The sequence below is a fragment of the Carcharodon carcharias genome, chromosome 9, assembly GCF_017639515.1.
Source record: "Carcharodon carcharias isolate sCarCar2 chromosome 9, sCarCar2.pri, whole genome shotgun sequence".
In the NCBI taxonomy this organism is placed as follows: domain Eukaryota; kingdom Metazoa; phylum Chordata; class Chondrichthyes; order Lamniformes; family Lamnidae; genus Carcharodon; species Carcharodon carcharias.
Genome location: NC_054475.1, coordinates 154,335,236 through 154,358,948, shown reverse-complemented (window position 1 = coordinate 154,358,948; position 23,713 = coordinate 154,335,236). Strand labels below are relative to the sequence as shown.

The following is a 23,713-nucleotide window of genomic DNA, read 5'->3' as shown; positions in this document are numbered from 1 at the left end:
AGATTTAAGGAAGGAATTCATGAGCTCGAGTCCAATAAGTGGCGAGCACGGTCAGTGCAGTGATTAAAACAGAGGATGTGCAAGAGGCCAGAAATGCAGGAGCACACAGATTTTTGGGTGTTGTAGGGATGGAGAAGGCTAGAGGAACAATGAGCAGCAAGGCCATAAACAAATTTAAAAACAAGGATGAGAATTTTCAAAATCGAGGCATTGCCTGTCTGGGAGCCCTGTATACTGGCAACCATCGGCATGAACAGTACGTGGTGCAAATTAGGAAAGAGGCAGAGTTTTAGATGAGCCCAAGTTTATAGAGGGTGGAAGACGGGAGGCCAGTCATGGGTGCCTTGGAGTAGTAAAGTTTATATGTAAACAAAGGTATAGATAAGGGTTTCAACAGTAGATAAGCTAACACAAGAAAGAGTGAGGCAATAATAGAGATGGAAATAGATAGTCTTTGGAATGATGCAGATTTGCAACTGGAAGCTCATCTTGGGGACAAATGTAGCTCCAAGGTGGTGAACAGTCTGGTTCAGTTCTGATAATTTAGAGACAGTGCAGTGGGCAAGGGAGATGGCAGTGAGGTAGAGATGAGTTTCGCCAGCATACATGTAAGTTTGATGTTCTATTAGCTGATAGGTATTTTTCCTTACCTGAAAAATGTGTGTCAATCTCTTAAAATCAGGCTAGGCTATAGTCTTTGGGAGATGCAGACATGCATTCTGAAACTTCCAGACTGCATACATTTTAGACCCATGTTCCCATTAAAGTGCATTTCCCTCAGGCTGCACATACTACCCATTGTTGATGTTCTGATTTTAAAACTAACCACCAACAGGAGTAGGCCATTCAGCCCATCAAGCCTGCTCCACCATTCAACATGATCATCCACTTCAATGCCTTTTTCCCCACGTTATCCCCTTATTGCTTTACATCATTGATGGATTTCTAAATGCCAATCTCTACTTTAAACATATTTAATGACTGACCTTCCACAGCACTCTGGGGTAGACAATTCCAAAGACTCCCAACCCTCTGAGTAAAAAGATTTCTCCTCATCTCGGTCCTAAGGTCTTCCTCCGTATTTTGAAATTGTGTCCCCTGGTTCTAGACTCCAGCCAGAGGGAACACATCTTACCTGCATCTACCCTGCCTATCACTTTAAGTATTTTGTAGGTTTCAATGAGATCACCTATCATTCTTTGAAACTCCAGAAAGTACAGGCCCAGTTTCCCCAATCTTTCTTCATAGGACAGTCTCGCCATCCTGGGAACAAATCTGGTGAACCTTTGTTGCACTCCCTCTATGTCAATAATATCCTTCCTGAGGTGAGGGCATCAGAACCGCACACAATACTCCAGGTGCGGTCTAACTATGGTTCTATACAATTGAAGCAAGACTTCACTAGTCCTGGAGTCAAACCCTTTTACGATAAAGCCAACATACCATTAGCCTTCCTAACAGCATGTTAGCCTTCAGTGACTTATTGGTGAGGACACCCAGATCCTTTTGTACACCCACACTTTCTAATCTCTCACCATTTAAGAAATACTGTGCATATCTGCTCCTCCTACCAAAGTGGATAACTTCTCATTTTTCCATATTATATTCCACCTGCCATGTTCTTGCCCACTCACTAGGTCTGTCCAAATCTCTTGAAGCCACTTTGCATCTTCCTCACAACACTTATTCCCAACTAGCTTTGTGTCATCCATGAACTTGGAAATATTACATTTGGTCCCCACATATATTGTGTGCAGCTGGGACCCGAATACTGATCCGTGGTACCCCATTAGTCACAGCCTGCCAACATGAGAATGATCCAGTTATTCCTACTGTTTTTTACCTGTTAACCAATATATAATCCATGCCAGTATATTAGCTCCAATCCCATGTGCTCAAATTTTGCTAACCAACCTCCTGTAGGGGACTTTATCAAAAGCCTTCTGAAAATCCAACAACACCAATTCCACCAACTCCCCTTTGTCAATTCTGTTAGTAACATCCTCAAAAAACTCCAACAGTTTCATCAAACATGAATTCCCATTTATAAATCCATGTTGACTACGCCCAATCAGATCATTATTATCCAAGTGTCCATTTATCATAGATTGAGGAGGGAAGCGGTGGCATATTGGTAACGTCACTGGACTATTAAGAGAGAGACCCCAGGCTAATTCTCTGGTGACACGGATTCAAAGCCCACTGTGGAAATTGCTGGTGTTTAACTTCATTTAATAAATCTGGATTTTTTGTGAAGAATGGATGCTGGAGGGGTGGCGAGGTAGTTAAGGATGAAATCAGTGCAATAGTAAGAAAGGATATTGGTTCAGAAAATCTTGATCTAGAATCTTGGAGTTAAGACGCAACAAGGGACAGAAAACATTATTGGGAGTTGTCTATAAGCCTCCAAACAGTAATGGTGAAGTAGGGGATGGCATTAAACAGGAAATTAGAGATGCATGTAACAAGATGCTATAGTAATCATGGGTGACTTTAATCTACATATAGATTGGGCAAACCAAATTAGTAATAATACTGTGGCGGATGAATTCCTGGAATGCATATGTCGAGGAGCTAACTAGAGAGCAGGCTATCCTAGATTTGGTATTGTGCAATGAGAAGGGGTTGATTAATAATCTTGTTGTGCAGGGTTCTTTAGGGAACAGTGATCAAAACATCACTGAACTCTTCATTAGGATGGAAAGTGAAGTAGTCTAATCCAAAACTAGGATCCTAAATCTAAACACAAGAAGCTATGAAGGTATGAGGGGTGAGTTGGCTAGGATAGTTAGGGGGAACTTCATTAAATAGCAATACAGTGGATAGACAATGGCAAATATTTAAGGAATGGATGCACGTATTGCAACAGTTATACATTCCTTTCTGGTACAAAAACGCAATGCAAAAAGCAGCCCAACCATGGCTAAGAAAAGAAATTAAGGACAGTATTAGTTCCAAAGAGGAGCCATATAAAGTTACTAGAAAAAGTAGCAACCCTAAGGATTGGGAGCAGTTTAGAATTCTGCAAAGGAGGACCAAGAAATTGATTAAGAGGGGAAAAACAGAGTATGAGGGTAAACTTGCAAGGAGCGTAAAAGCAGACTGTAAAACCTTCTATAAGTATGTTAAAAAGAAAAAGATTAGCGAAGATAAATGTAGGTCCCCTACAGTTTGAAACAGGAGAATTTATAACAGAGAACAAGGAAATGGCAGAGCAATTAAACAACTACTTTATAAAAACAAAAAACTGTGGATGCTGGAAATCCAAAACAAAAACAGAAACAGAAATACCTGGAAAAACTCAGCAGGTGTGGCATCATCAGCGGAGAAGAGTACAGTTGACGTTTCAAGTCTTCATGACCCTTCAACAGAACTGTTCTGTTGAAGGGTCATGAGGACTCAAAACGTCAACTGTACCCTTCTCTGCTGATGCTGCCAGACCTGCTGAGTTTTTCCAGGTATTTCTGTTTCTGTTTTTGTAAACAAATACTTTAGTTCTGTCTTCATGGAAGACACATAACTTCCCAGAAATGAGGGAACCAAGGGTCTAGTGAGCAGGAATTATAGGAAATTAGTATAAGTAAAAAAAGTGCCAGAGAAATGAATGGAGCTAGAAGCCAATAAATCCCTAGTCCCTGATAATCTACATTCCAGGGTGCTAAAGGGAGTGGCCACAGAAATAGTGGATGCATTGGTTGCCATCTTCCAAAAATCTGTAGATTCTGGAACAGTCCCGACAGATAGGAGAATGGCAAATGTAACCCCACTATTTAAAAAAGGAGGGAGAAAACAGGGAATCGCAGGGTATGGTGAGACAGCGCGATTATGCCATTGAGATCGAAGATCAGCCATGATCATAATGAATGGCGGAGCAGGCTCGAAGGACTGAATGACCTACTCCAGCTCCTATTTTTTGTTTCAATTCTAGCGTTTTCTCTACTACTGATGGAAGGCTAACAGGTGTGTAGTTCCCGGTTTTCTCTCTCCCTCCCTTCTTAAATAGTGGAGTGATATTTGTGACCCTTCAATCTGCAGGAACCATTCCAGAATCTACAGTATTTTGGAAGATGATCACCAATGCATCCACTATCTGCATAGCTACTTCTTTCAACACTCAGATGTAGGTAATCAGGTTTCAGGGACTTATCAACCCATTAACTTCTCCAATACAATCTTCTTACTAATACTAATTTCCTTCAATTCCTCATTCTCCTTAGTCCCTTGGATCTCTAATTCTGGGAGATTTCTTTATCTTCCTCAGCGAAGACAAACACAAAGTAATCATTTAGCTTCTCTGTCATTTCTCTATTCCCAATTATAAATTCTCTTGACCCCACCTGTAGCTAACCCAATTTGTCACAGAATCACAGAATTTTAACAGCACAGAAGGAGGCCATTCGGTCCATCGTATTGGCATTGGCTCTCCAAATGAGCATTATGACCGAGTGCCATTACCCTGCCTTTTCCCCGTAACCCTGAACATTGTTTCTATTCAAATAATCATCTAATACCTTCTTGAATTCCTCAATTGAACCTGCCTCCACCACATTTCCAGGCAGTGCATTCCAGACTGAACCACTGGCTGTGAGAAAAAGTTTTTTCTCTCATCACATTTGTTTCTTTAGCAAATCACTTTAAATCTGTGTCCTCTCATTCTTTTTACGAGCTGGAACAGCTTCTCCCTATCTACTCTGCCCAGCCCCCTCATGATTTTGAACATCTCTATCAAATCTCCTCAGCCATCTCTCCAGGAGAACAGTCCCAACCTCTCCAATCTATTTTCGTAACTGAAATTTCTCATCCCTGGAACCATTCTTGTAAACCTCTTCTGCACTCTCTCCAATGTGTTCATATCATTCCTATAATGTGCCGCCCAGAACTATACACAATAATCCAGCTGAGATCTAATGAGTTTCTTATATAAATTCAACATAACCTCCTTGCTCTCATACTCTATGCCCCTACTAATAAAGCCCATTGTACTATATGCTTTATTAACTGCTCACTCCACATGTCCTGCCACCTTTAAATAATCTATGCACATATACACCCAGGTCTTTCTGCTCCCACACCCCTTCAAAATTTCACCTCTTATTTTATATTGTCTGTCCATGTTCTTCCTACTAAAATGCATCACCTCACCACTTCTCTGCATTGAACTTAATCTTCCACCTATCTGCCCACTCCACTGACTTATCTATGTCCTTTTGAAGTTCTACACTGTCCTCCTCACAATTTACGACATTCCCAAGCTTAGTATCATCCACAAACTTTGAAATTGTCCCCTGCACACCAAGATCTAGATCATTAAAATATATCAGGAAAGGCAAGGGTCCCAGTGCTAACCCCTGGGGAACTCCACTACACTTCTACTTCCTCCAGCCTGAAAAATATCCATTGATGATTACTCTCTGCTTCCTATCTTTCAGCCAACTTTGTATCCATGTTGCTAATGTCCCTTTTATTCCATGAGCAATAACTTTTTTCACAAGCTGGTCGTGTGGCACTGTATCAAATATCTTTTGAAAGTCCATCAACACCACATCAACAGCATTACCCTCATTGACCTTTTCTGTTAGCTCTTCAAAAAACTCCAGCAAGTTAGTTAAACACAATTTCCCCTTTAGAAATCCATGCTGGCTCTTCCTTATCAACCCATACTTTCCATGTCATTACTAATTCTATCCCGAATAATTGTTTCTAGAATCTTGCCCACCAGTGAAGTTAAACCGACTGGTCTGTAATTGCTGGACTTATCCTTACAACCATTCTTGGACAAGGGCATAATATTTGCAACTCTCCACAGAACTCTGGCTCCTCCCTTGAGTCTAGGGAAGAATGAAAAATGCCTAGTGCCCCAGCAATTTCTACTCACTTCCTTCAATACCCTTGGATGCATCTCGTCTAGTCCTGGTGCCTTGTCAACTTTAAGTACCAACAGTCTATTCATCACTTCCTCCTCATCAATTTTGAACCCTTTTAGTGATAGAGTTTCCTCATGTGTCACCATGGCCTGGGTAGCATCTACCTCTTTGGTAAAGACAGATGCAAAGTATTCATTCAACATCTCAGCCATGGCCCCTTCATCCATGTGTAGATTCCCTTTCAAGTCCCTAATCGGTCCTACTCCTCCTTTTACCATCCTTTTGCTATTTATATGTCTATAGAAGACTTTGGGTTTCCCCTTTATGTTGCTGCCAATCTTTTCTCATAATCCCTCTTCGCTTCTCTAATATGCTTTTTCACCTCCTCTCTGAACCTTCTGTACTCCTCTTGGTTCTCAGTTGCATTTTCTACCTGACACTTGTCATAAGCACGCTTTTTTAAAATCTTAACTTGTATCTCCTTTTTCATCCAGGGAGCTCTGGATTTGTTTGCCCTACCTTTCCCTTCAGATGGAATATACCTTGACTATGCCTGGACCAATTCTTTTTGAAGATAGCCTATTGTTGAGCTACAGTTTTCCCTGCCAATCTTTCATCCCAGTCAATCTGGCCCAGCTTTGTTCTTGGCCCAGTGAAGTCAGCTCTTGTCCAGTTAATTAGTCTTACTCTGGATTGCCTATCATTATCCTAAAATGTACAATACAATGATCACTATCTCTTAAATGTTCCCCCACTGACATTTGATCTACTTGGCCTGTGTCATTTCCAAGAACTAGGCCCAACAGTGCATCTTTTCTCGTCGGATTGGTCACATACTGCTGTAGAAAAATTTTCCTGAACACAATCTAGGAACTTTTGCCCCTCTCCACCCTTTACACTACCAGTGTCCCAGTCTACATTTGGGTAATTAAAGTCACCCATTATAACTACTCTATAACACTTGCATCCCTGCAATTTCCCTGCAGGTTTGTTCTTCTACATCCTTTGCACTAGTTTGGTGGCTTAAAGACTAAACAGAGCAATGTAATTGCACCCTTTTTGTTCCTTAACTCAAGCCAAATTTATTCTGTCCTTGAATCCTCTGGGACATCCTCTTTCTCCAGCACTGCAATGCTCTCCTTAACCAATACTGCCACATCCCCCTTCCTTCCTTCCTTTCCTAGTTTTTCTGACCACTTTGTGCCCAGGAATACTTAACGCTCAGTTCTGCTCTTCCTTGAGGCAGGTATTTGTTTTTGCCACAACATCATATTTCCACATGGCAATGTGCGCCTGTCACTCCTCAGTCTTATTTGCTATGCTCCGTGCATTCACATATATGCATAGTAACCTTGGTTTAGGTTTTGTTACTTTCTCCCTCACCCCGACTTCACCTATTAACATACTATTCTCTGTACTAGTGCTATCTGTCCCCCCCAGTATTTTGCTTACCCTGGTATTCCTCTCTAACATTTTCTCTTGGTTCCCACATCCCTCCCAGGTTAATTTCAAGCACTCCCAACAGCACTAGCAAAACACACTACAAAGAACTCAGTCCCAGTTTTGTTCAAGTGCAACCCGTCCGGTTTGTACAGGTGCCATCTTCCTTAAAGCCAGTCCCAGTTTCCCAGGAATATAAAGCCCTCCCTCCTGCACCAACTTTCCAGTCACTCATTCATATGCCTTATCTTCCTATTTCTGTACTCACTGACAAGTGGCACTGGGAGTAATCCGGAGATTACTACATTTGAGGTCTTGCTTGCTAATTTTCTACCTAGCTCCCTAAATTCTGACTGCAGGAACATATGCCCCTTCCTGCCCAAGTCATTGGTACCAACGTGGACCACAACCTGTTTAACGTTTCCCCAAAAGAATGTCCTGCTGCCACTCTGTGACATTCTTGACCTTGGCGCCAAGGAGGCAACATACCATCCTGGAGTCACATCTGCAGCCATAGAAACGCCTGTCTGCTCCCCTGACCAATGAATCGCTTATCATTATTGCTTTCTTTTTTCTTCTCCCCACCTGTAGTGTTCCCATCTGTCTGCTGCCCTTGTCCTTCTGGATGGTCATGGCTTTGGAAGGGGCTGTCTAACGAGGTTTGGTGAATTCCTGCAGTAGATCTTGTAGATAGAGCACATTGCTGCCATGTACATTGGTGGTGGAGTGAGTTTGTGGATGGGGTGCCAATCAAGTGGACTGCTTGGTCCTGGATGGTGTCATGCTTCTTGTGCTGTTGGAGCTGCGCTCATCCAGACAATTGGAGAGTATTCCATCACACTCCTGACTTGTGCCTTGTAGACGGTGGACAGGCCTTGGGGAGTCAGGAAGTGAGTTCTCGCTGCAGTATTCCTAGCCTCTGACCTGCTCTTGTAGTCACAATATTTATATGGCTAGTTCAGTTCAGTTTCTGGAAAATGGTAACCTCTAGGATGTTGATAATTGTGATTCATCGTTAGTAATGCCATTGAATGTCAAGATTTTCTCTTGTTGGAGATGGTCATTGCCTGGCACTTGTGTGGCGTGAATGTTACCTGCACTTGTCAGCCCAAGCCTGGATATTGTCCAAGTCTTGTTGAATTTGGACATGGACTGCTTCAGTGTCTGAAGAGTCTTGAATGATGCTGAACATTCAGTGAACATCCCCACTTCTGACTTAGCCAAGTATCTATAAGCTTTTACAGTCCTTTTTTTTGGCTAGTTTACATTCATATTCTATTCTCCTTTATTTTCAGTTTCTTGGTTTTCCTTTGCTGTAATTTAAAGTCCTCCCAATTCTCAGGTTTATTACTATTTCTGGCAACTTTATAGGCCTTTTCTTTTAATCTTATACAATCCTCAACTTCCTTTTTAGCCACGGTTGACTGACTTTTCATTTTTGGGTTTTTGTGCCTTAAAGGGATGTGTAATTGCTGCAAACAATGCAATCATTCTTTAGAGATTGCCCATTGCGTATGTACGGTTATATCTCTTGGTCTATTTTCCCAACCACCTCAGCCAATTTGTGTCTCATACTTTCATAATTTCCTTTGTTCAAATTTAACATGCTGGTTTCAGGTTGAACTCATCCCTATAGGTTCTTTTACAAAAAGATTAATCATCAGCCCTTTTTCGTTACATAATGCTAGATCTAAAATAGCCTGTTCTCTAGTCGGTTCCTCAACATACTGCTCTAGAAAACTATCCCTAATACACTCCAGAAACTCATCTTTCACAGCGTTTGTACTCATTTGGTTTACCCATTCTATTTGCAGATTGAAGTCACCCACCCATGATTATTTTATTACCCATGTTACATGCTCCGCTGATCTGATAATACCATGCCCCACACTACTACTGCTTGGTGGCCTATAAACAACTCCTGCCAATGTTTGCTACCCCTTGCTGTTTCTTAGCCCCCACCCTAACAGATTCCACATTTTGTTCTTCTGATCAGAGATCCTCCCTTACTAATATACTGATCCCACCCCTGATCAGTGCCACACCACCTCCTTTTCCTTTTTGCCTGTCCTTCCTAAATGTCAAATATCCTTGAATATTCAGTTCCCTGTCTTGGTCACCCTGCAACCAATTTCCGTAATGGCAATTAGATCATACCCAATTACCTCTATTTGTGCCTTTAAATCATCTATCTTGTTGCAAATGCACATGCATTCAGGTAGAGTGCCCTTAACTTAGTCTTTTTGACATTATTCCTCTTTCTAGGTTTAGTTGATGCTTGCCTTTGTTTTGCCTGCCTTCTAATTTCACTTGCCACTTTTCTACTTCCAGCTTTACTTCCTTACAAAGATAAAAACAAAAAAACTGCGGATGCTGGAAATCCAAAACAAAAACAAAAACAGAATTACCTGGAAAAACTCAGCAGGTCTGGCAGCATCGGCGGAGAAGAAAAGAGTTGACATTTCGAGTCCTCATGACCCTTCGACAGAACTCCTTACAAGTTGAAGTAACCTCTCAGGTTCCCATCCCTGAATGCTAAATGCTAGACAGTAATGCTAAAACAAAGTTCTTCCAAATTTTCAGATCCAGAAAGTTCAAGGAAGACAAATCAATATGTATGAAATGATCACAAGTAGTACTGAGTTGCCTGGCCTTCAAAGGCTGGATTGCTAATGCTGAGGGACACAGCTTGGACACCTTGCCTTAAGTCACTACATTCTGTAACAGTCATTTGTAAAAAGCTACATGGGAGGTGAAAGAAAATGAATGAAGAGGAATACAAAGCAGCAAAGGTTCAACAGTCATAAGACAGCTTGTGTTATTAATACTTTATTGTTAATGAAACCTTGCCCCCACCCTCCCACTGCATGTGGTTGGAGTTAAATGTGACACAGTCATACTTCATCAATCTAGCATTATTGGCCAAGGCCATAGTTGATGGTCAGGTTAAAAAAATATAAAATAGCGTTTGACTAACTTGAATGAGTTCTTTGATTAAGTTATGGAGCATTGATGAGGATGGTGCAGTTGATATTGTGTATATGGACTTTCAAAAGGCTTTTGAAAAAGTGCTATATTAATAAGCTTGTTAGCAAAATCAAATTAATTGGCTAAGGAACAGAAAACAGGGAACAGCTGCGAGCAATTATTTTTCAGACTGGAAGGACATGTCCAAGTTACGTGCTGCCTGTAATTGTACCAATGGGTTTCATCAGAAAGGACCGCTAGTAAATCAGCAAAGGACTTTAATATCAATAAAATAACATATACACTGAGACTGAACAATTATTTTATATAAACAAGGAATCAATGCGTAAAATACTGCTATAAAGACCAACAGCACATCAGGGACAAGTAGCTCAATTGTCACAGGCAAATCAGCCAGGGTCTCAATCTTAATCAAAGTATATGCATAAAATGAACATGTGTAGTCAGTCATTTTATGTAAAAACTCCAATTAACATTCAAAAACAATGTATAACTACCAACCCATCAGGAAGTGGCAGCTCACTTGTCACAGGCAAACTGGAGAATATCACTTTCAAAATCCCAACTGTCTAGCTTTTGGTTCTCCGTTTACCACAACATCTTTGCAGCTGTTGATATGCTCAATCTCACCTCCACCTTTGATATCTTAGACCCCATAAAACCATTAACCTACCCTTTGGTTCACTTAATAATTAAACATTAACCTTTCCTTACCAAATCCATGCTGATTTTACTTGATTAATTTATGCCTAAATGAAGATTTCTAACATCCCTCAGAACTTATTCTAGTAAATTTTACAAAGCCTAAGTTAAGCTAGCTGGTCTATAATTACTCAGTTTGCCCCTTCCTCCCTTTTTGAAAAACAGTACCACATTGACAATCCTCCAATCATCTGGCATCACTCATGTAGCCAGGAAGATTGAAATTTCATGGTCAGAGTTTCAGCAATTTCCTCCCTTGCTTCTTTTAACCTGGGATACATTTCATCCATACTTAGCAATTTATCTATTTTCAAAACTGCCAGGTTCTTTAATACTCATCTGTTACAATGTTTATCCCATCCACTATTTCACACACTTCCTCCTTAACTACAACACCATCATTGGCCCCATCTTTTTGGAGACAGCAGCAAAGAACCATACCCATATCCGCCATCTCCACACACAGGTTACCTTATGGGTGCCCAAAAGGTCCTATTGTTTCCTTTGTTATCCTTTTGCTTTTTATGCACTTATAAAACATCTTTGAATTTTCTTTACTTTTACTTGGTAGTATTTTTTCATGCACTTAGCTTTCCTAATTTCATTTTTACTCTTCTAGGCTTTTTGCTGTGTTAAACTCTCAAAGCTTCCCTTTTTTGCCTGGTCTTAACCTTTATGCACCTTGTCATTCAGGATCTCTAGATTAGACTGTTCCACACTTTTTCTTTTTGGGAACATGTTTACCCTAAACCTCTTGAATCTCGTGAATGTTTCCCTTTGTTCCGACACCGATTTACCTTCAAGTAAACGTTTCCCATCCACTTTTGCTAAACCTCTTCCCAGCCTAATAAAATTCACATAAAAACAAAAAAATACTGGAAAAACTCAACAGGTCTGGCAGCATCTGTGGAGAGAGGAGCAGAGTTAACGTTTTGAGTCCATATAACTCTTTAAAATTGGCCTTTCCCCAATTTTGAATCTTGTCTCCTATTTTATCTTTGTCCTTTTCCATAACTACGCTAATTCTAACTGAATTATGATCACTACCACAAAAATGGTCTCCGACCGATAATCCTTCCACCTACCCAGCTTCATTCCCTAAAACTAAGTCCAGAATTACAATTCCCTGCTCTTGTTGAACTTGCCACACTGGCTGAGAAAGTTATCCTGAATGCAATTTAAGAATTCTGTGCCCTCTGTACCTTTTACACTGACTGTATCCCAGATAATATTAGGGTAATTGATATCACCCACCATTATAGCCTTATTGTTTTGGCATTTGTCAGAAACATGTCTATAAGTTTGCAGTCTGACTGTTTAGGGGTCTATAGTACACTACTAGCTGTATGACTACCTTTTTTGTTCCTTAGTTCAAATATATAACCTCATTTAATGATCCCTTTAATATAACATCCCTTCTTCAGACTGATTTTTTAAAAAAATATATTAATTCATGGGGTGTGGGTGCTGCTGGCTAGGCCTGCATTTATTGCCCATCCCCAATTTGACTTGAAAAGGTGGTGGTGTGCTGCCTTCTTGAACTGAAGTCCACGTGTTATAGGAACACCCACAGTGCTGTTAAGGAGGGAGTTCCAGGATTTTGACTAAGCGACAGTGAAGGAATTGTTTCAATATTGCTAACCCATCTCCTTTTATCATCCTCTCTATCTGATTTGAAAACCTGTAACCAGGAACATTAAGCTGCCATTCTTGTCCCTTTCTAAGCCATGTTCCAGTAATAGCTAAAGAATCATACTTACACTTGTCAATCTGTGCCCTACGCTCATCTGCCTTATTCACTATATTCCTTCCATTTACGTGCATATTAAGCAATATGGCACAGCCCTGAAAAGCATGGACCATTTTCCATATCCTGGGAGCCTAATGAAGACAGACATAGATGCCAAAATCCATCATCACCTCCAATGTGCCAGTTCAGCCTTTGAGAGCCAGATCTCAAACCTAAGAGTAAGATCATGGTTTACCAGGCAGCAGTGATCCCTGCACTACTATATGCTTCAGACTTGGACAGCTTACAACAGGCATCACAAAGCATTAGAGAAGTATCATCAGCAGTGCCTTCGCAAGATCCTCCATATTTGGCAGCAAGAAAGGCAGTCCAACAGCAACATCCTCTCCCAAGCCAACATGCTCAGCATAGAAGAGCAGTCACTCAAAACCAGTTCTGTTGGGAAGGTCATGTAATTTGTACTGCTGACACAAGACTCCCAAAGCAACTGGTCTACTTGGAATTCAATAGTGGCAGGAAACTCCCAGGAGGACAGCAGAAATGCTTTAGGGATGTCCTCAAAGCATTCCTTAAGAGAACAAATATCCCCGTCGACTCATGAAGTCCCTGGCTTGTGACTGAACAGAATGGCGGAGGTTTATTTGGAAGGCACTGAATACACTGAGAGACTTCTAAGTTGAGGCACTGAACAGAGTGCAAAAACCTCCAAACCTCCCTCCTTGTACAGCTAAGCCACCCATGGGTGCAATGGTCTCAAGTCTGGCTGCATTCTCCAGAGGAATCCTCTCTCTCATCAGTATTCAGAACTGAATACTATGTAGAGAGCAAGATGCTCTCAGCAGTCTGAAGGCATTTCGCACTTGTTAGATCTTTAGAATGCCTAGCCATACACACAGCCTTCACCTCCTTTGTACATATTTTCCCCTTTGAACACAAATTCCCATTGTGTTCTTTGGGCTTTACTTCCTTGATCATAAAAATCTCTCATAGTACTAATTTTACCAGTAATCTTTGGGAAAAATAAACAGATTTCTGAACTTCGCCTGGCTAGGTGACACATTTCACCCCTCATTTGAAAACAATCTAGTCTAGTTTATTTAAAAATGCAAATGTCCTTTTACACCTTATATTCTAAACTTCCCCCATGTTTACCTACTTAAAATCTCAAACCTAGCTCATCTTCTAATACATCAAAGCCTTCAGACCAGCTGCCACACACACACATTTTACAATAAATTCCTGTAACATTATTATATCTTCCTGACACAAATAAGGTCACAGTAGAAAAATGGTAAAAGACAATTGAAGACTTTTTGAAGACACAGCATTTGGAACGAGGTGGATGAGTTAACGGCACAAACAGAAATAAATAGGTATGATATGATAGCCACTACAGAGGCATGGTTGCAAAGTGACCACGGCTGGGGCTGAATTGTACAAGGGCATTTAACATTTTGGAAGGACAGGAAAAATGAAAAGGAGATGGGGTGGCTCTGTTAATAAAGGGTGAGAAATTATCTTGGTTTGGAGGATCAAAGCATAGAATCAGTTTGGGTGGGGATAAGAAATATCAAAGGAAAGAAATCATTGGTGGGAGTGGTTAATAGGCCCCCTGACAATAGCTACCCTGTAAGACAGTATCAATCAAGAAATAATGGGGCTTGTAAGAAAGGCACTGCAATAATCATAGGTGACTTTAATCTTCATATAGATTGGGCTATTCAAATTGGCCAAGGTAGCCTGGAGGATGACTTTATAGAGCGCATTCAGGACAGAATACATTCTGGAATCAACCAGGAAACAGGCTATTTTAGACCTGGTAAAATGCAATGAGGCAGGATTAATTAATGATTCATAGTAAAGGATCTTCTAGGTAAGAGTGATTATAACATTATAGAATTTCTTATTCATTTTGAGGGTGAGAAATTTAGGAATGTGCTAATGGTGACATTAAGGATAAAAAGCAGGACAAGCAAATAGCAGATGGCCCTAGTGGGGATGGGGTGGGGGGAAAGGGATCGAAACGGGCTAAAAGGTGGATAAAACGATAGATCGAAATAAATTTAAAAATAGGTGGGAAAAGAAAAGTATATTTTAAAAGCTTTAAATTATTGGAAAAAGGAGGATCAGAAAGGGGGTGGGGGGTTGTCTCAGGTTGAGCCGATAGTCGCTGGAGTTTAGAAGAATGAGATGTTATTAAAACCTAAGAGATTCTGAGGGGTGGTTGACAAGATAAGATACTGGGAAGATGTTTTCCCTTGAGGGAATATAGAATTAGGGAGTCTCCCTTTTAAGACAGAGATAGGCAAGAATTTCTTCTCTCAGAGCATCATTAGTGTTTGGAATTCTTGCCCCTCAGGCAGTGGAGGCTAGGCTATTGAATGTATTCAAGGTTAAGTTAGACATATTTGTCATTGATAAGGGAGTCAAAGATTAAGGGGGATTGACAGGAAAGTGGATTTAAGGCCACATTAGATGAGCCATGATCTTATCAAATGGTGGTGCAGGCTTGATGGGCCAAATGTCCAACTTCTGCTCCTATTTTCTATGATCTCATGACTTCTCTATCTGCATTCTCTTAAGCTATAGAGTGACCACGCCCTGAAACACGCTATCCAAGAAACACACATTCTCATGGACGGACTGCAATGACACCAACTGTTGCTCAGCTCCAAATTCCAGAACTCAAATTCCTCCAAATGACGACATTTCCTGCACTTTAAAAAAAAAAATTCATTTAATGAGATGTGGGCATCACTGGCAGGCCAGCATTTATGGCACATCCCTAATTGCCCTTAAGAAATTGGTGACGAGCTGCTGCAGTCCATTTGGGTAGGTACACCCACAGTGCTGTAAGGGAGGGAGTCCCAGGATTTTAACCCAGTGGCAATGAAGGAACGGCTATATAATTCCAAGTCAGGCGTGTGGCTTGGAGGGGAACTTCCAGGTGGTGGTCCTCCCATGCCTTTCTAGATGGGTAGCAGTCATGGGTTCGGAAGGTGCTGTCTGAGTTCCTGTGGTGCATCTTGCAGATGGTACACACTGTTGCCACTATGCATCGATGGTGGAGGGAGTGAATGTCTGTGGATGGGGTGTCAATCAAGCAGGCTGTTTTGATGGTGTTGAAATTCTCGAGTTGTTGGAGCTGTACCAATTCAGGCACGTGAAGAGTATTCCATCACACTTGGACTTGTTCCTTGCAAATGGTGGGTAGGCTTTGTGGAGTCAGGAGGTGAGTTACTTGCTGCAGGATTCCTAGCTTCTGAGCTGCTCTTGTAGCCACAGTATTTATATAGCTAGTCCAGTTCAGTTTCAATGGTAACCTCCAGGGTGTTGAAAGTGGGGTATTCAGCAATCGTAATGCCATTGAATGTCAAAGGACAATGGTTAGATTCTCTCTTGTTTGGGTTGGTCATTGCCTGGCACTTGTGTGGCATGAATGTTACCTGCCACTTGTCAACCCAAGCCTGGATAGTGTCCAGGTCTTGCTGCATTTGGACATGGTCTGCTTCAATATCTGAGGAGTCACAAAAGGTGCTAAACATTGTGCAATCACCAGCAAACATCCCCACTTCTGACCTTATGATGGAAGGCAAGTCATTGATGATGCAACTTAAGATGGTTGGGCCTAGGACATTACCCTGAGGAACTCCTGCAGTGATGCCCTGGAACTGAAATGATTGATCTCCAACAACCACAACCATCTTCCTTTGTGCTTGGTGTTAGTCCTTCCAGTGGAGAGTATTGCTCCACTGAACAGATATAATCAAAATATTATTATGGTTTTATTTACTAATCAATTACTTACGTTCTTCAGGTACAATTGGCTTGCTCAGTTATCAAATTATAACCTTCAATCTATTTGATAACCTTCAAGCTATTACCAAACGTATATACTTTTATCACTGGAAGGTAATCTCGACCAAAAACCTAACTCTGGAGAGAGGGAAAAAAACCTCCAACAATTACCAGACAATCACATACAATGGCTTCTCTTCCTGCTCTCAGAGCGCTACCTCTGGTACCGCCCAAGGATGCATCCTTGGCCCCCCCATTTCTTATCTACATTTTTCCCTTTGGTGATATCATTCGAAAACACATTGTTCGTTTTCACAATTATGCTGACGACACCCAGCTCCACCTCAACCACCACCTCTCAATTCCTCCACAATTGCTATATTGTCCCACTCGTCCAACAACCAGTATTGAATGAACAGAAATTCGCCCAGTTAAATATTAAGACGACAAAGCCATTCTCTTCATGGATGCTACAAGGTCCAAAACTAAATTACCAACTCCAACCCTCTCCCTGACAACTGTCTGCGGTTCAACCAGGCATGTCCAAGTGCAGCAAGACCTGGACACTACACAGGCTTGGGCTGACAAGTGGCAAGTAACATTCTTGTCACACAAGTGCCAGGCAATGACCATCTACCAATGAGAGAATTTAACCATCGCCCCATTACATTCAATGTTATTACTATCGCTGAATCCCCCAATATCTGGAGGGTTACCATTGACGTCATATTTGAGCCTGAAAGGAACTTTGGCTGCATTTCCATGCCATCTCCAAGGCAGCCTAATTCCAACAATTGCCCCTACCTCAACTCATCTGCAGCAGAAACCCTCATCTATGTCTTTTTTATCTCTTCACTTGACCATTCCAACACATTTCTGGCTAGCCTCCCATATCCTGTACACTTGGGGTCATCCAAAACTCTGTTGCCCGTGTCCTTACTTGCACCAAGTCTCAAACACCAATTGCCCTTGCGATCATTGACAAACTGTCTCTCCCAAACAGGCAATGCCTCAATTTTTCTTCTTTTCAAGGCCTCATCCCTCAAGTCTATTGTCCGCCAGTCCCACAACCCTAAGAGATATCAAGATTCATCTAATTGTGGCCTCTGAGCACCCTAGATTTTAATTGCTCCGCCAGTGGTGGCTATGTCTTCAGTAGCTTAGGCCCCCCCCAGGAATTCCCTCCCTAAACTACTCCCCATCTCTATCCTCCTTTATAAATGCTTCTCAAAATCTGCCTCATTGACCAAGCATTTAGCCATCTGCCCTAATATTGCCTAACGCAGCTCAGTTCCAAATTTTGCCTCATAACACTCCTGTAAAGTACCTTAGTACATTTTGTTACAGAAGTGCTATATAAAGACAATTTATTGTTGTTGTCTAATATAGCATATAAACGAAGTTAATCACCATTTTATTTAATAATTAACATATAAAGATACAGTAGAACTATTAGTGTATGAGGGACAAGAATCTCATTAACATGTAAATCAGCTGGGGCTTCAAATATTAATAATTTTAAATCAATTTTTTAATGCAGTGTTATAACGATCTGGAAAGCACTTGCCTGAAAAGGTGGGGACGCAAATAGTAAGCTTGAAATGGAAATTGAATATGTACTTGAAAAGAAGAAATCTGTATGGATATGGGAAAGAACAAGGGTATGGGACTAATTGGATAGTCAGCACAAATACAATGGGCCAAATGTGCTCCTCCTGTGCTGTATGATTCTTATGGATTCTACTCTAAATTTGCAGCGGGTACCCCAGAAGTTGGCGTTGGGTCCACCGTTGTTATTTATATGCATCGATGACTTCGACTTAGGCACACCAGGTATAATTTCATGGTTTGCAGATGACATGTAGTACTAGGCATAGATCCCAGCATATATTATCCCCAAGTGGAAAGCAGCACAAGAGCTTCAAGTGTCATTTGGGATTGCTGATCCTAGAGCAAGCATGGCAGTCTGAAACAGGTACCTGCAGTGTCACTGATTCCTCACACAAGGAGAAACCACATTTTTTTTTTAAAGATTACTTTGTTTTGAACTGGGTATCTTCAATTGGTAAATGTGGAATTTAAAAGTAAATCGACATCGTTGCCATTTCACATTCCTATCCATCGACTTCTTGGAAGTACATGTGGCAGCTCAAGCACAAATTTGGTTATTTCCACATCATTCTCCAACCCCAGTCTCTTATACTGACCAACTAGGCTCACTTGCACATGTCCACTTTGGTAATTCACTGCAAGGACAAAGCTTTCTGTAGAGCAATAATCCAGAAAGGGCTGTTGCCTTCTAAAGTGAAAGAGAAAATTTTTGAGAACAAAAAATTAGCTGACATGATAAATTTACTGAATGAATTAGTTGAAGTCCAAAACAGCCTTTAGCTAATAAACTGTTGAGGAGTTTCTCCTGTGGAGATAGAGAAGGTATTTATCATCACACAGGTGTTCTCTTTAGAAGCGGAATACATTAAACTACTGACCACTGAATTTAGTGGCCAATAATTTAACAAAGATTATCAGGCAATTATGATTTTTGACACAGTGATGCAGTATCAGTCTACACAACTCCTTAAAATGGCAAAAAGGTGGTGAAGGGCCACATTGTAGGCTACATCATGATTTAAGAGAATAGCAGCAATTATTGACCAGCTTGCATCAAAATTGAATTTTAAAAGATTCCTATCACAGGAGGAAGGAGTAAAATGGGAGGTCTAAACTTACAATGGACTGTAATTTCAAAAGTGTGAGGACGAAGCATTTAAGCTGGAGTCATACAGTTGTTGATGTAATCCAGATTATTTACATTATCTAGACAGATCTTTTACATTGTATTGAGGGGCACACTGCATTGTTTTTTGAGATGAGACATTAAACTAAGGCCCCATCCAACTGTTCTGGTAGACAAAGATCCCATGGTGCTCTGAAGAACTGTGGATCTAGTGGTATTACGTATCTGAAGAACAATTGATCCATGAGTAAGGAGTTCTCCTTTTATCTTGGCTAATATTCCACTCTCATCTACCACTGCAAAAAAGATCAAACCACCCATCTCACTTGATGTTTGTGGATCTTGGCCGTCACATCTGCTGACATAAACATAACTACACTTCAAAAGCAATTCATTCAATGCAAAATGTGTTAGCAAAGTCCTAAGGAGTTACACTATGAGATATATACAAGTGGAAGTTGCTTTCTATTCTCATTCAAGAAGTTCGACACCATCCAGGACAAAGCAGCCTGCTTGACTGGCACCCCATCCACAAACATTCACTCCCTCCACCACCGACACACAGTGGCAGCAATGTGTACTATCTACAAGATGCACTGCAGGAATTCACCAAGACTCCTTATGCAACACCTTCCAAACCCACAATGGCTACCATCTAGAAAGACAAGGGCAGCAGATGCATGGGACCAGCACCACCTGAAAGTTCCCTTCCAAGCCCCACAGCATCCTAACTTGGAAATATATCGCCATTCCTTCGCTGTCACTGGGTCAAAATCCTGGGACTCCCTCCCTAACAGCACTATGGGTGTACCCATACCATATGGACTGCAGCAGTTCAAGAAGGCAGCTCATCACTACCTTCAAGGACAATTAGGGATGGGTAATAAATGCTGACCTAGCCAGCAGTGCCCACACCCCACAATTGAATAAAATTAATCTACTGCAAATAAGGTAAGGACATTTTTGAAATAAAACCTAAATGTTAGCTATGTTAAAGAATATTGTTTCTCAGTAGTTCATAAGGCCAAATTTCTGGCAAAATATAAGACTTACATCTTTGGCCATGTTAACGGTTCTTTTATTGCTGAATTTTGGATACTTCTGTTGCCAATGCTAGAACATGCAGGATTTCACCTAAACAGCACCTAAATGGAAAAGAGTGGAATTAAATAAATTGAAGTAAAGTTCTTTTATATACAAGCTTCAAAATTAAACAACTCAGTTATTTGTCTTCATTCAATTCAACTTCTCATAAATTAAACAATATAAAGCCACATTACCTACAAAAAACACTGCAATTCTCCTCAGCTATACAATCAATCTTTTTCATTAAAAAAGTTAAAAACTGCAGAATATAAAGATGTATATGTTTGCTCAAAGTAATATTTGAAAATATTGCTAAGCAGAATTGCTTTCAGCAATGGAAACTGAAGAATCTTGGTAATGTATACCAGCAAAAACTTAATTTGGAAATTACTGAAACAGATTGTTGGGGCCTAGCTCTCCAGAAGCAACCAGGTAAATTGTGCAAAGCCTGATTAAATGATCTGCAGTTCACATTAGTCTATATCCTACACCATAACCTTTGATCAACATTATTACTTTTGCAAACTAATGTCAAATACTAAAAAGGCATGAGAATATTTTGAGACAAAACGTTAACACAACTGGTTTCCTGCAGTTCACTGAGCAATAAGGCCCCGCCAGGCCTCATGGCCTACCCACCAGATACATGAATATGAAATACAAATACTGTCACATTTAATCATCGCCCGGGTTTTTTTTTCGTAGTAAAGCTTTCCACACATCACATACGTTAATGCTGTTAATGAGCAGAAAATAAAACCTTTTAAAAATTACACTTTTTACTTTGCAAGCATGCTCGAAGCAAACCTTTGGAGAGTTTTCCCCTTCATCGATATATTCATGGCACCAAAGGAGTAGCTTCTTCAAATTATATGATGGGATATAAAAACTCAGCACATTTACAACAAAAAAGTTCGGGCGATTGAAAAAGAAAAGTTTCAGAAAAATTAGCCTGCAATTGTTTTTTTGTCTTTCCTCTTTTCGTGCTGCTGCCTTGAATACCTACTCTGGTGCTGTATTTGGAGGCGTTTCAATTTTTTTCCCCCAATTAAAGCCTAGCGAAATTCATGCATTAAAATAATACCGGCTGTATTTGCAATTCACTCAACCCCAAACCCCTACCTCCTCCAACAACTTGGTCTCCCTCCGGCCAGATCCTGCTCCTCAAACCCTGGCCCTCTCGACCCCCACCTTCTCTGTATAGCCTATAGGCCTTGAAGCCAGGGGCTCCCTTACTGTAAACAACCTAATCCAAGTCTGCAAACCAGCAGATGGGATTCACACCAACACTGGATGAGTACAGCCTACAAAGGGGCGAAGGTTGGGGGTGGTTGGGGTTGGGGTGGGGGGGTTTCTTTTACATATATAAAAAAAAAGGCATATAATTCTTCCTCTCACCACCAACCCAACCACCCCCCCCCCCCCCCCCCCCAAGACTTAATTCGTGTCTGAAAGAAAATTAAAAGCACAGAAAAAGACTCCAGTCATTTTAACTCATTTCTAGGAACACCAACGACCACCCCCCACCCTCCGAGAGATAAAATCTAGATCAGAAACTTAAGAAAAGCTGAGTTTAAAGCCTCAAATTAAGCCGATCACGATTTCTTTTTCTGGTTAGAAAGAGCGAGGTAAAGCGGTGATACCTTTTCATAAATATAGATCTGTCGGCTCCACGGGCGGCGCTTTCTCAATTTTTTTCCCCAGGGGGTGGTGGTGGTGGTGGTGATGGTGATGAGGGAATGGGGGGAGGGGGGGGGGGGTGCTGGGGGGGGGGGGGGGGGGGGGGGGGGTAAGGAAATAAATTTAAAATAAATATAACAACCGTCGACAAATAAAGAAGGTCGTAGGGGGAAAGGGGGTGAGTGAGGGAAATGAAGCGAACCACCGCCTCTCGTCCAGCGCAAGACACATCAGGGGAGTGGATTTAAAATAAAAACTCCTCAGCCTCGATAAACTGGAATTACATTGTCATTATTCTCTGGGTGAGGAGGGGGCGGTCAGCTTTTTGTTTTTGTCCGTTTTTCGGTGCTGGTGTTAAAAGGAAGGAGCCGAAGTGTCCGGATCGCCGTGTGTTGATGCTTTTTTTTTCCCCCAGGCGCTTGCAGTTAACTTGCTGCTGCTGCTGCTGCCGCCCTTCCCCTCCGTCTCGGCTCCCGGCCGCGGCGACGCACCAGCTAAAATGAAGCCGCTTGCAAGCAGCTCGACTGTTTTCATCCTCAACCGATCTTGGCGGTGTCCGGCTCGCGCTCCCCCCCCATTGGCTCCGCTCTCGGCCCCGCCCCCTCCCGCCTGCCCATTGGCCGGCCGGCCGAGCCTCCCCCACCCACGCCTGGCGGTTGGCCCTCGCCGGGCCGGCGTCACCCGCCTTGACCAATCGAGATCGCGCTGACAACCGGGGCGGGGGGAAGTTGACTATTGGCGGAGCCTCGGCCGACGCGAAGTTTCCATTGGCCACCGGCTGGCGATGCGACCTATAGCCGGAGGTTTTCCATTGGCCAGCCGCTTGAGCAACCGCCTTTTTTTTTGAAAGTGGTGCGGACGTCACCAGAGTGCGCGCGGCAGCGTCTCAGACGAAGGTTTCTCTTCGGGTAAAATAACGTTTGGTAGCAATCAACGTCAATAAGGTGTAAAACTTTAAATTTCTTCAGGTACTGTCATGTGGATACATCTGGCTGAGGTAAATCAGGCAACTAGTGGTGTTGAGAAGTGCCAATAAACAATGTCATGACAGGTGCATGTCAGTGTCAATCTGTAGTTAGTTCCTGCACTGAGAAGCTCTGACTTTGGGCTGCATTAGAAATGGTCAAGGGGCATAGTTGGACACTTGGTTTCATCAGGAGAGGTGAGAGTGACAGCCCTTGACATTAAGGCAGCATTTGACTGATTGAGGCATCAAGGAGCCCTAACAAAACTAGAGCCAATGGGGATCAGGGGCAAAACTCTCCATTGGGCTGCGGCAGATGATGAGAAAACCAACATGAGGGAAAATCCTACTTGACCTTGCCCTCACCAATCTACCTGTCACATTTGTCCAGGACAGTATTAGCAAAGTCCTTGTGGAGATGAAGCCCCATCTTCACAATGAGGATACCCTAAGTTGTGTTGTATGGTTGGTTACATTTCTGTACTAAATGGGATAGATTCAGAACAGATCCACCAGCTCAAAACTGGGCATCAAGCAGCAACAATTTAACCACAATCTGCGACTTCATGGCCTGGCATATTTCTCACTTTACCTAGCACAAAGGAAGATGGTTCTGTTTGTTGGAGGCCAATCATCTCAGTCCCAGCAAATTGCTGCAGGAGTTCCTCTTCTCTCTCTCTCCCTCTCCTTAGGCAGTTCTTGGA

At 41.8% G+C, this 23,713-nt stretch overlaps 1 protein-coding gene across 6 annotated transcripts in view; it reads right to left on the bottom strand.

Annotated features, from left to right (window-relative positions):
• Positions 1-22,119, bottom strand: part of LOC121281988 (transcription factor Dp-1-like) — a 75,725-nt gene extending 53,606 nt beyond the window's left edge. For 2 of the 6 annotated variants that reach the window (XM_041195307.1, XM_041195305.1), the window contains exons 1-3: positions 22,009-22,027; positions 20,333-20,424; positions 18,750-18,841 (exon numbers count right to left, since the gene is read on the bottom strand). Coding sequence is in view for 3 of the 6 variants with exons in the window: in XM_041195302.1 (XP_041051236.1) it covers positions 20,333-20,344 (12 nt within the window). In the remaining 3 variants the exon portion in view is untranslated. Of the gene's footprint in view, positions 1-18,749; positions 18,842-20,332; positions 20,425-21,172; positions 21,295-22,008 lie in introns of those variants that run through there. The other 4 variants (XM_041195302.1, XM_041195304.1, XM_041195303.1 and 1 more) reach the window with 3 other exon arrangements.
• Positions 22,120-23,713: the final 1,594 nt, after the last annotated feature.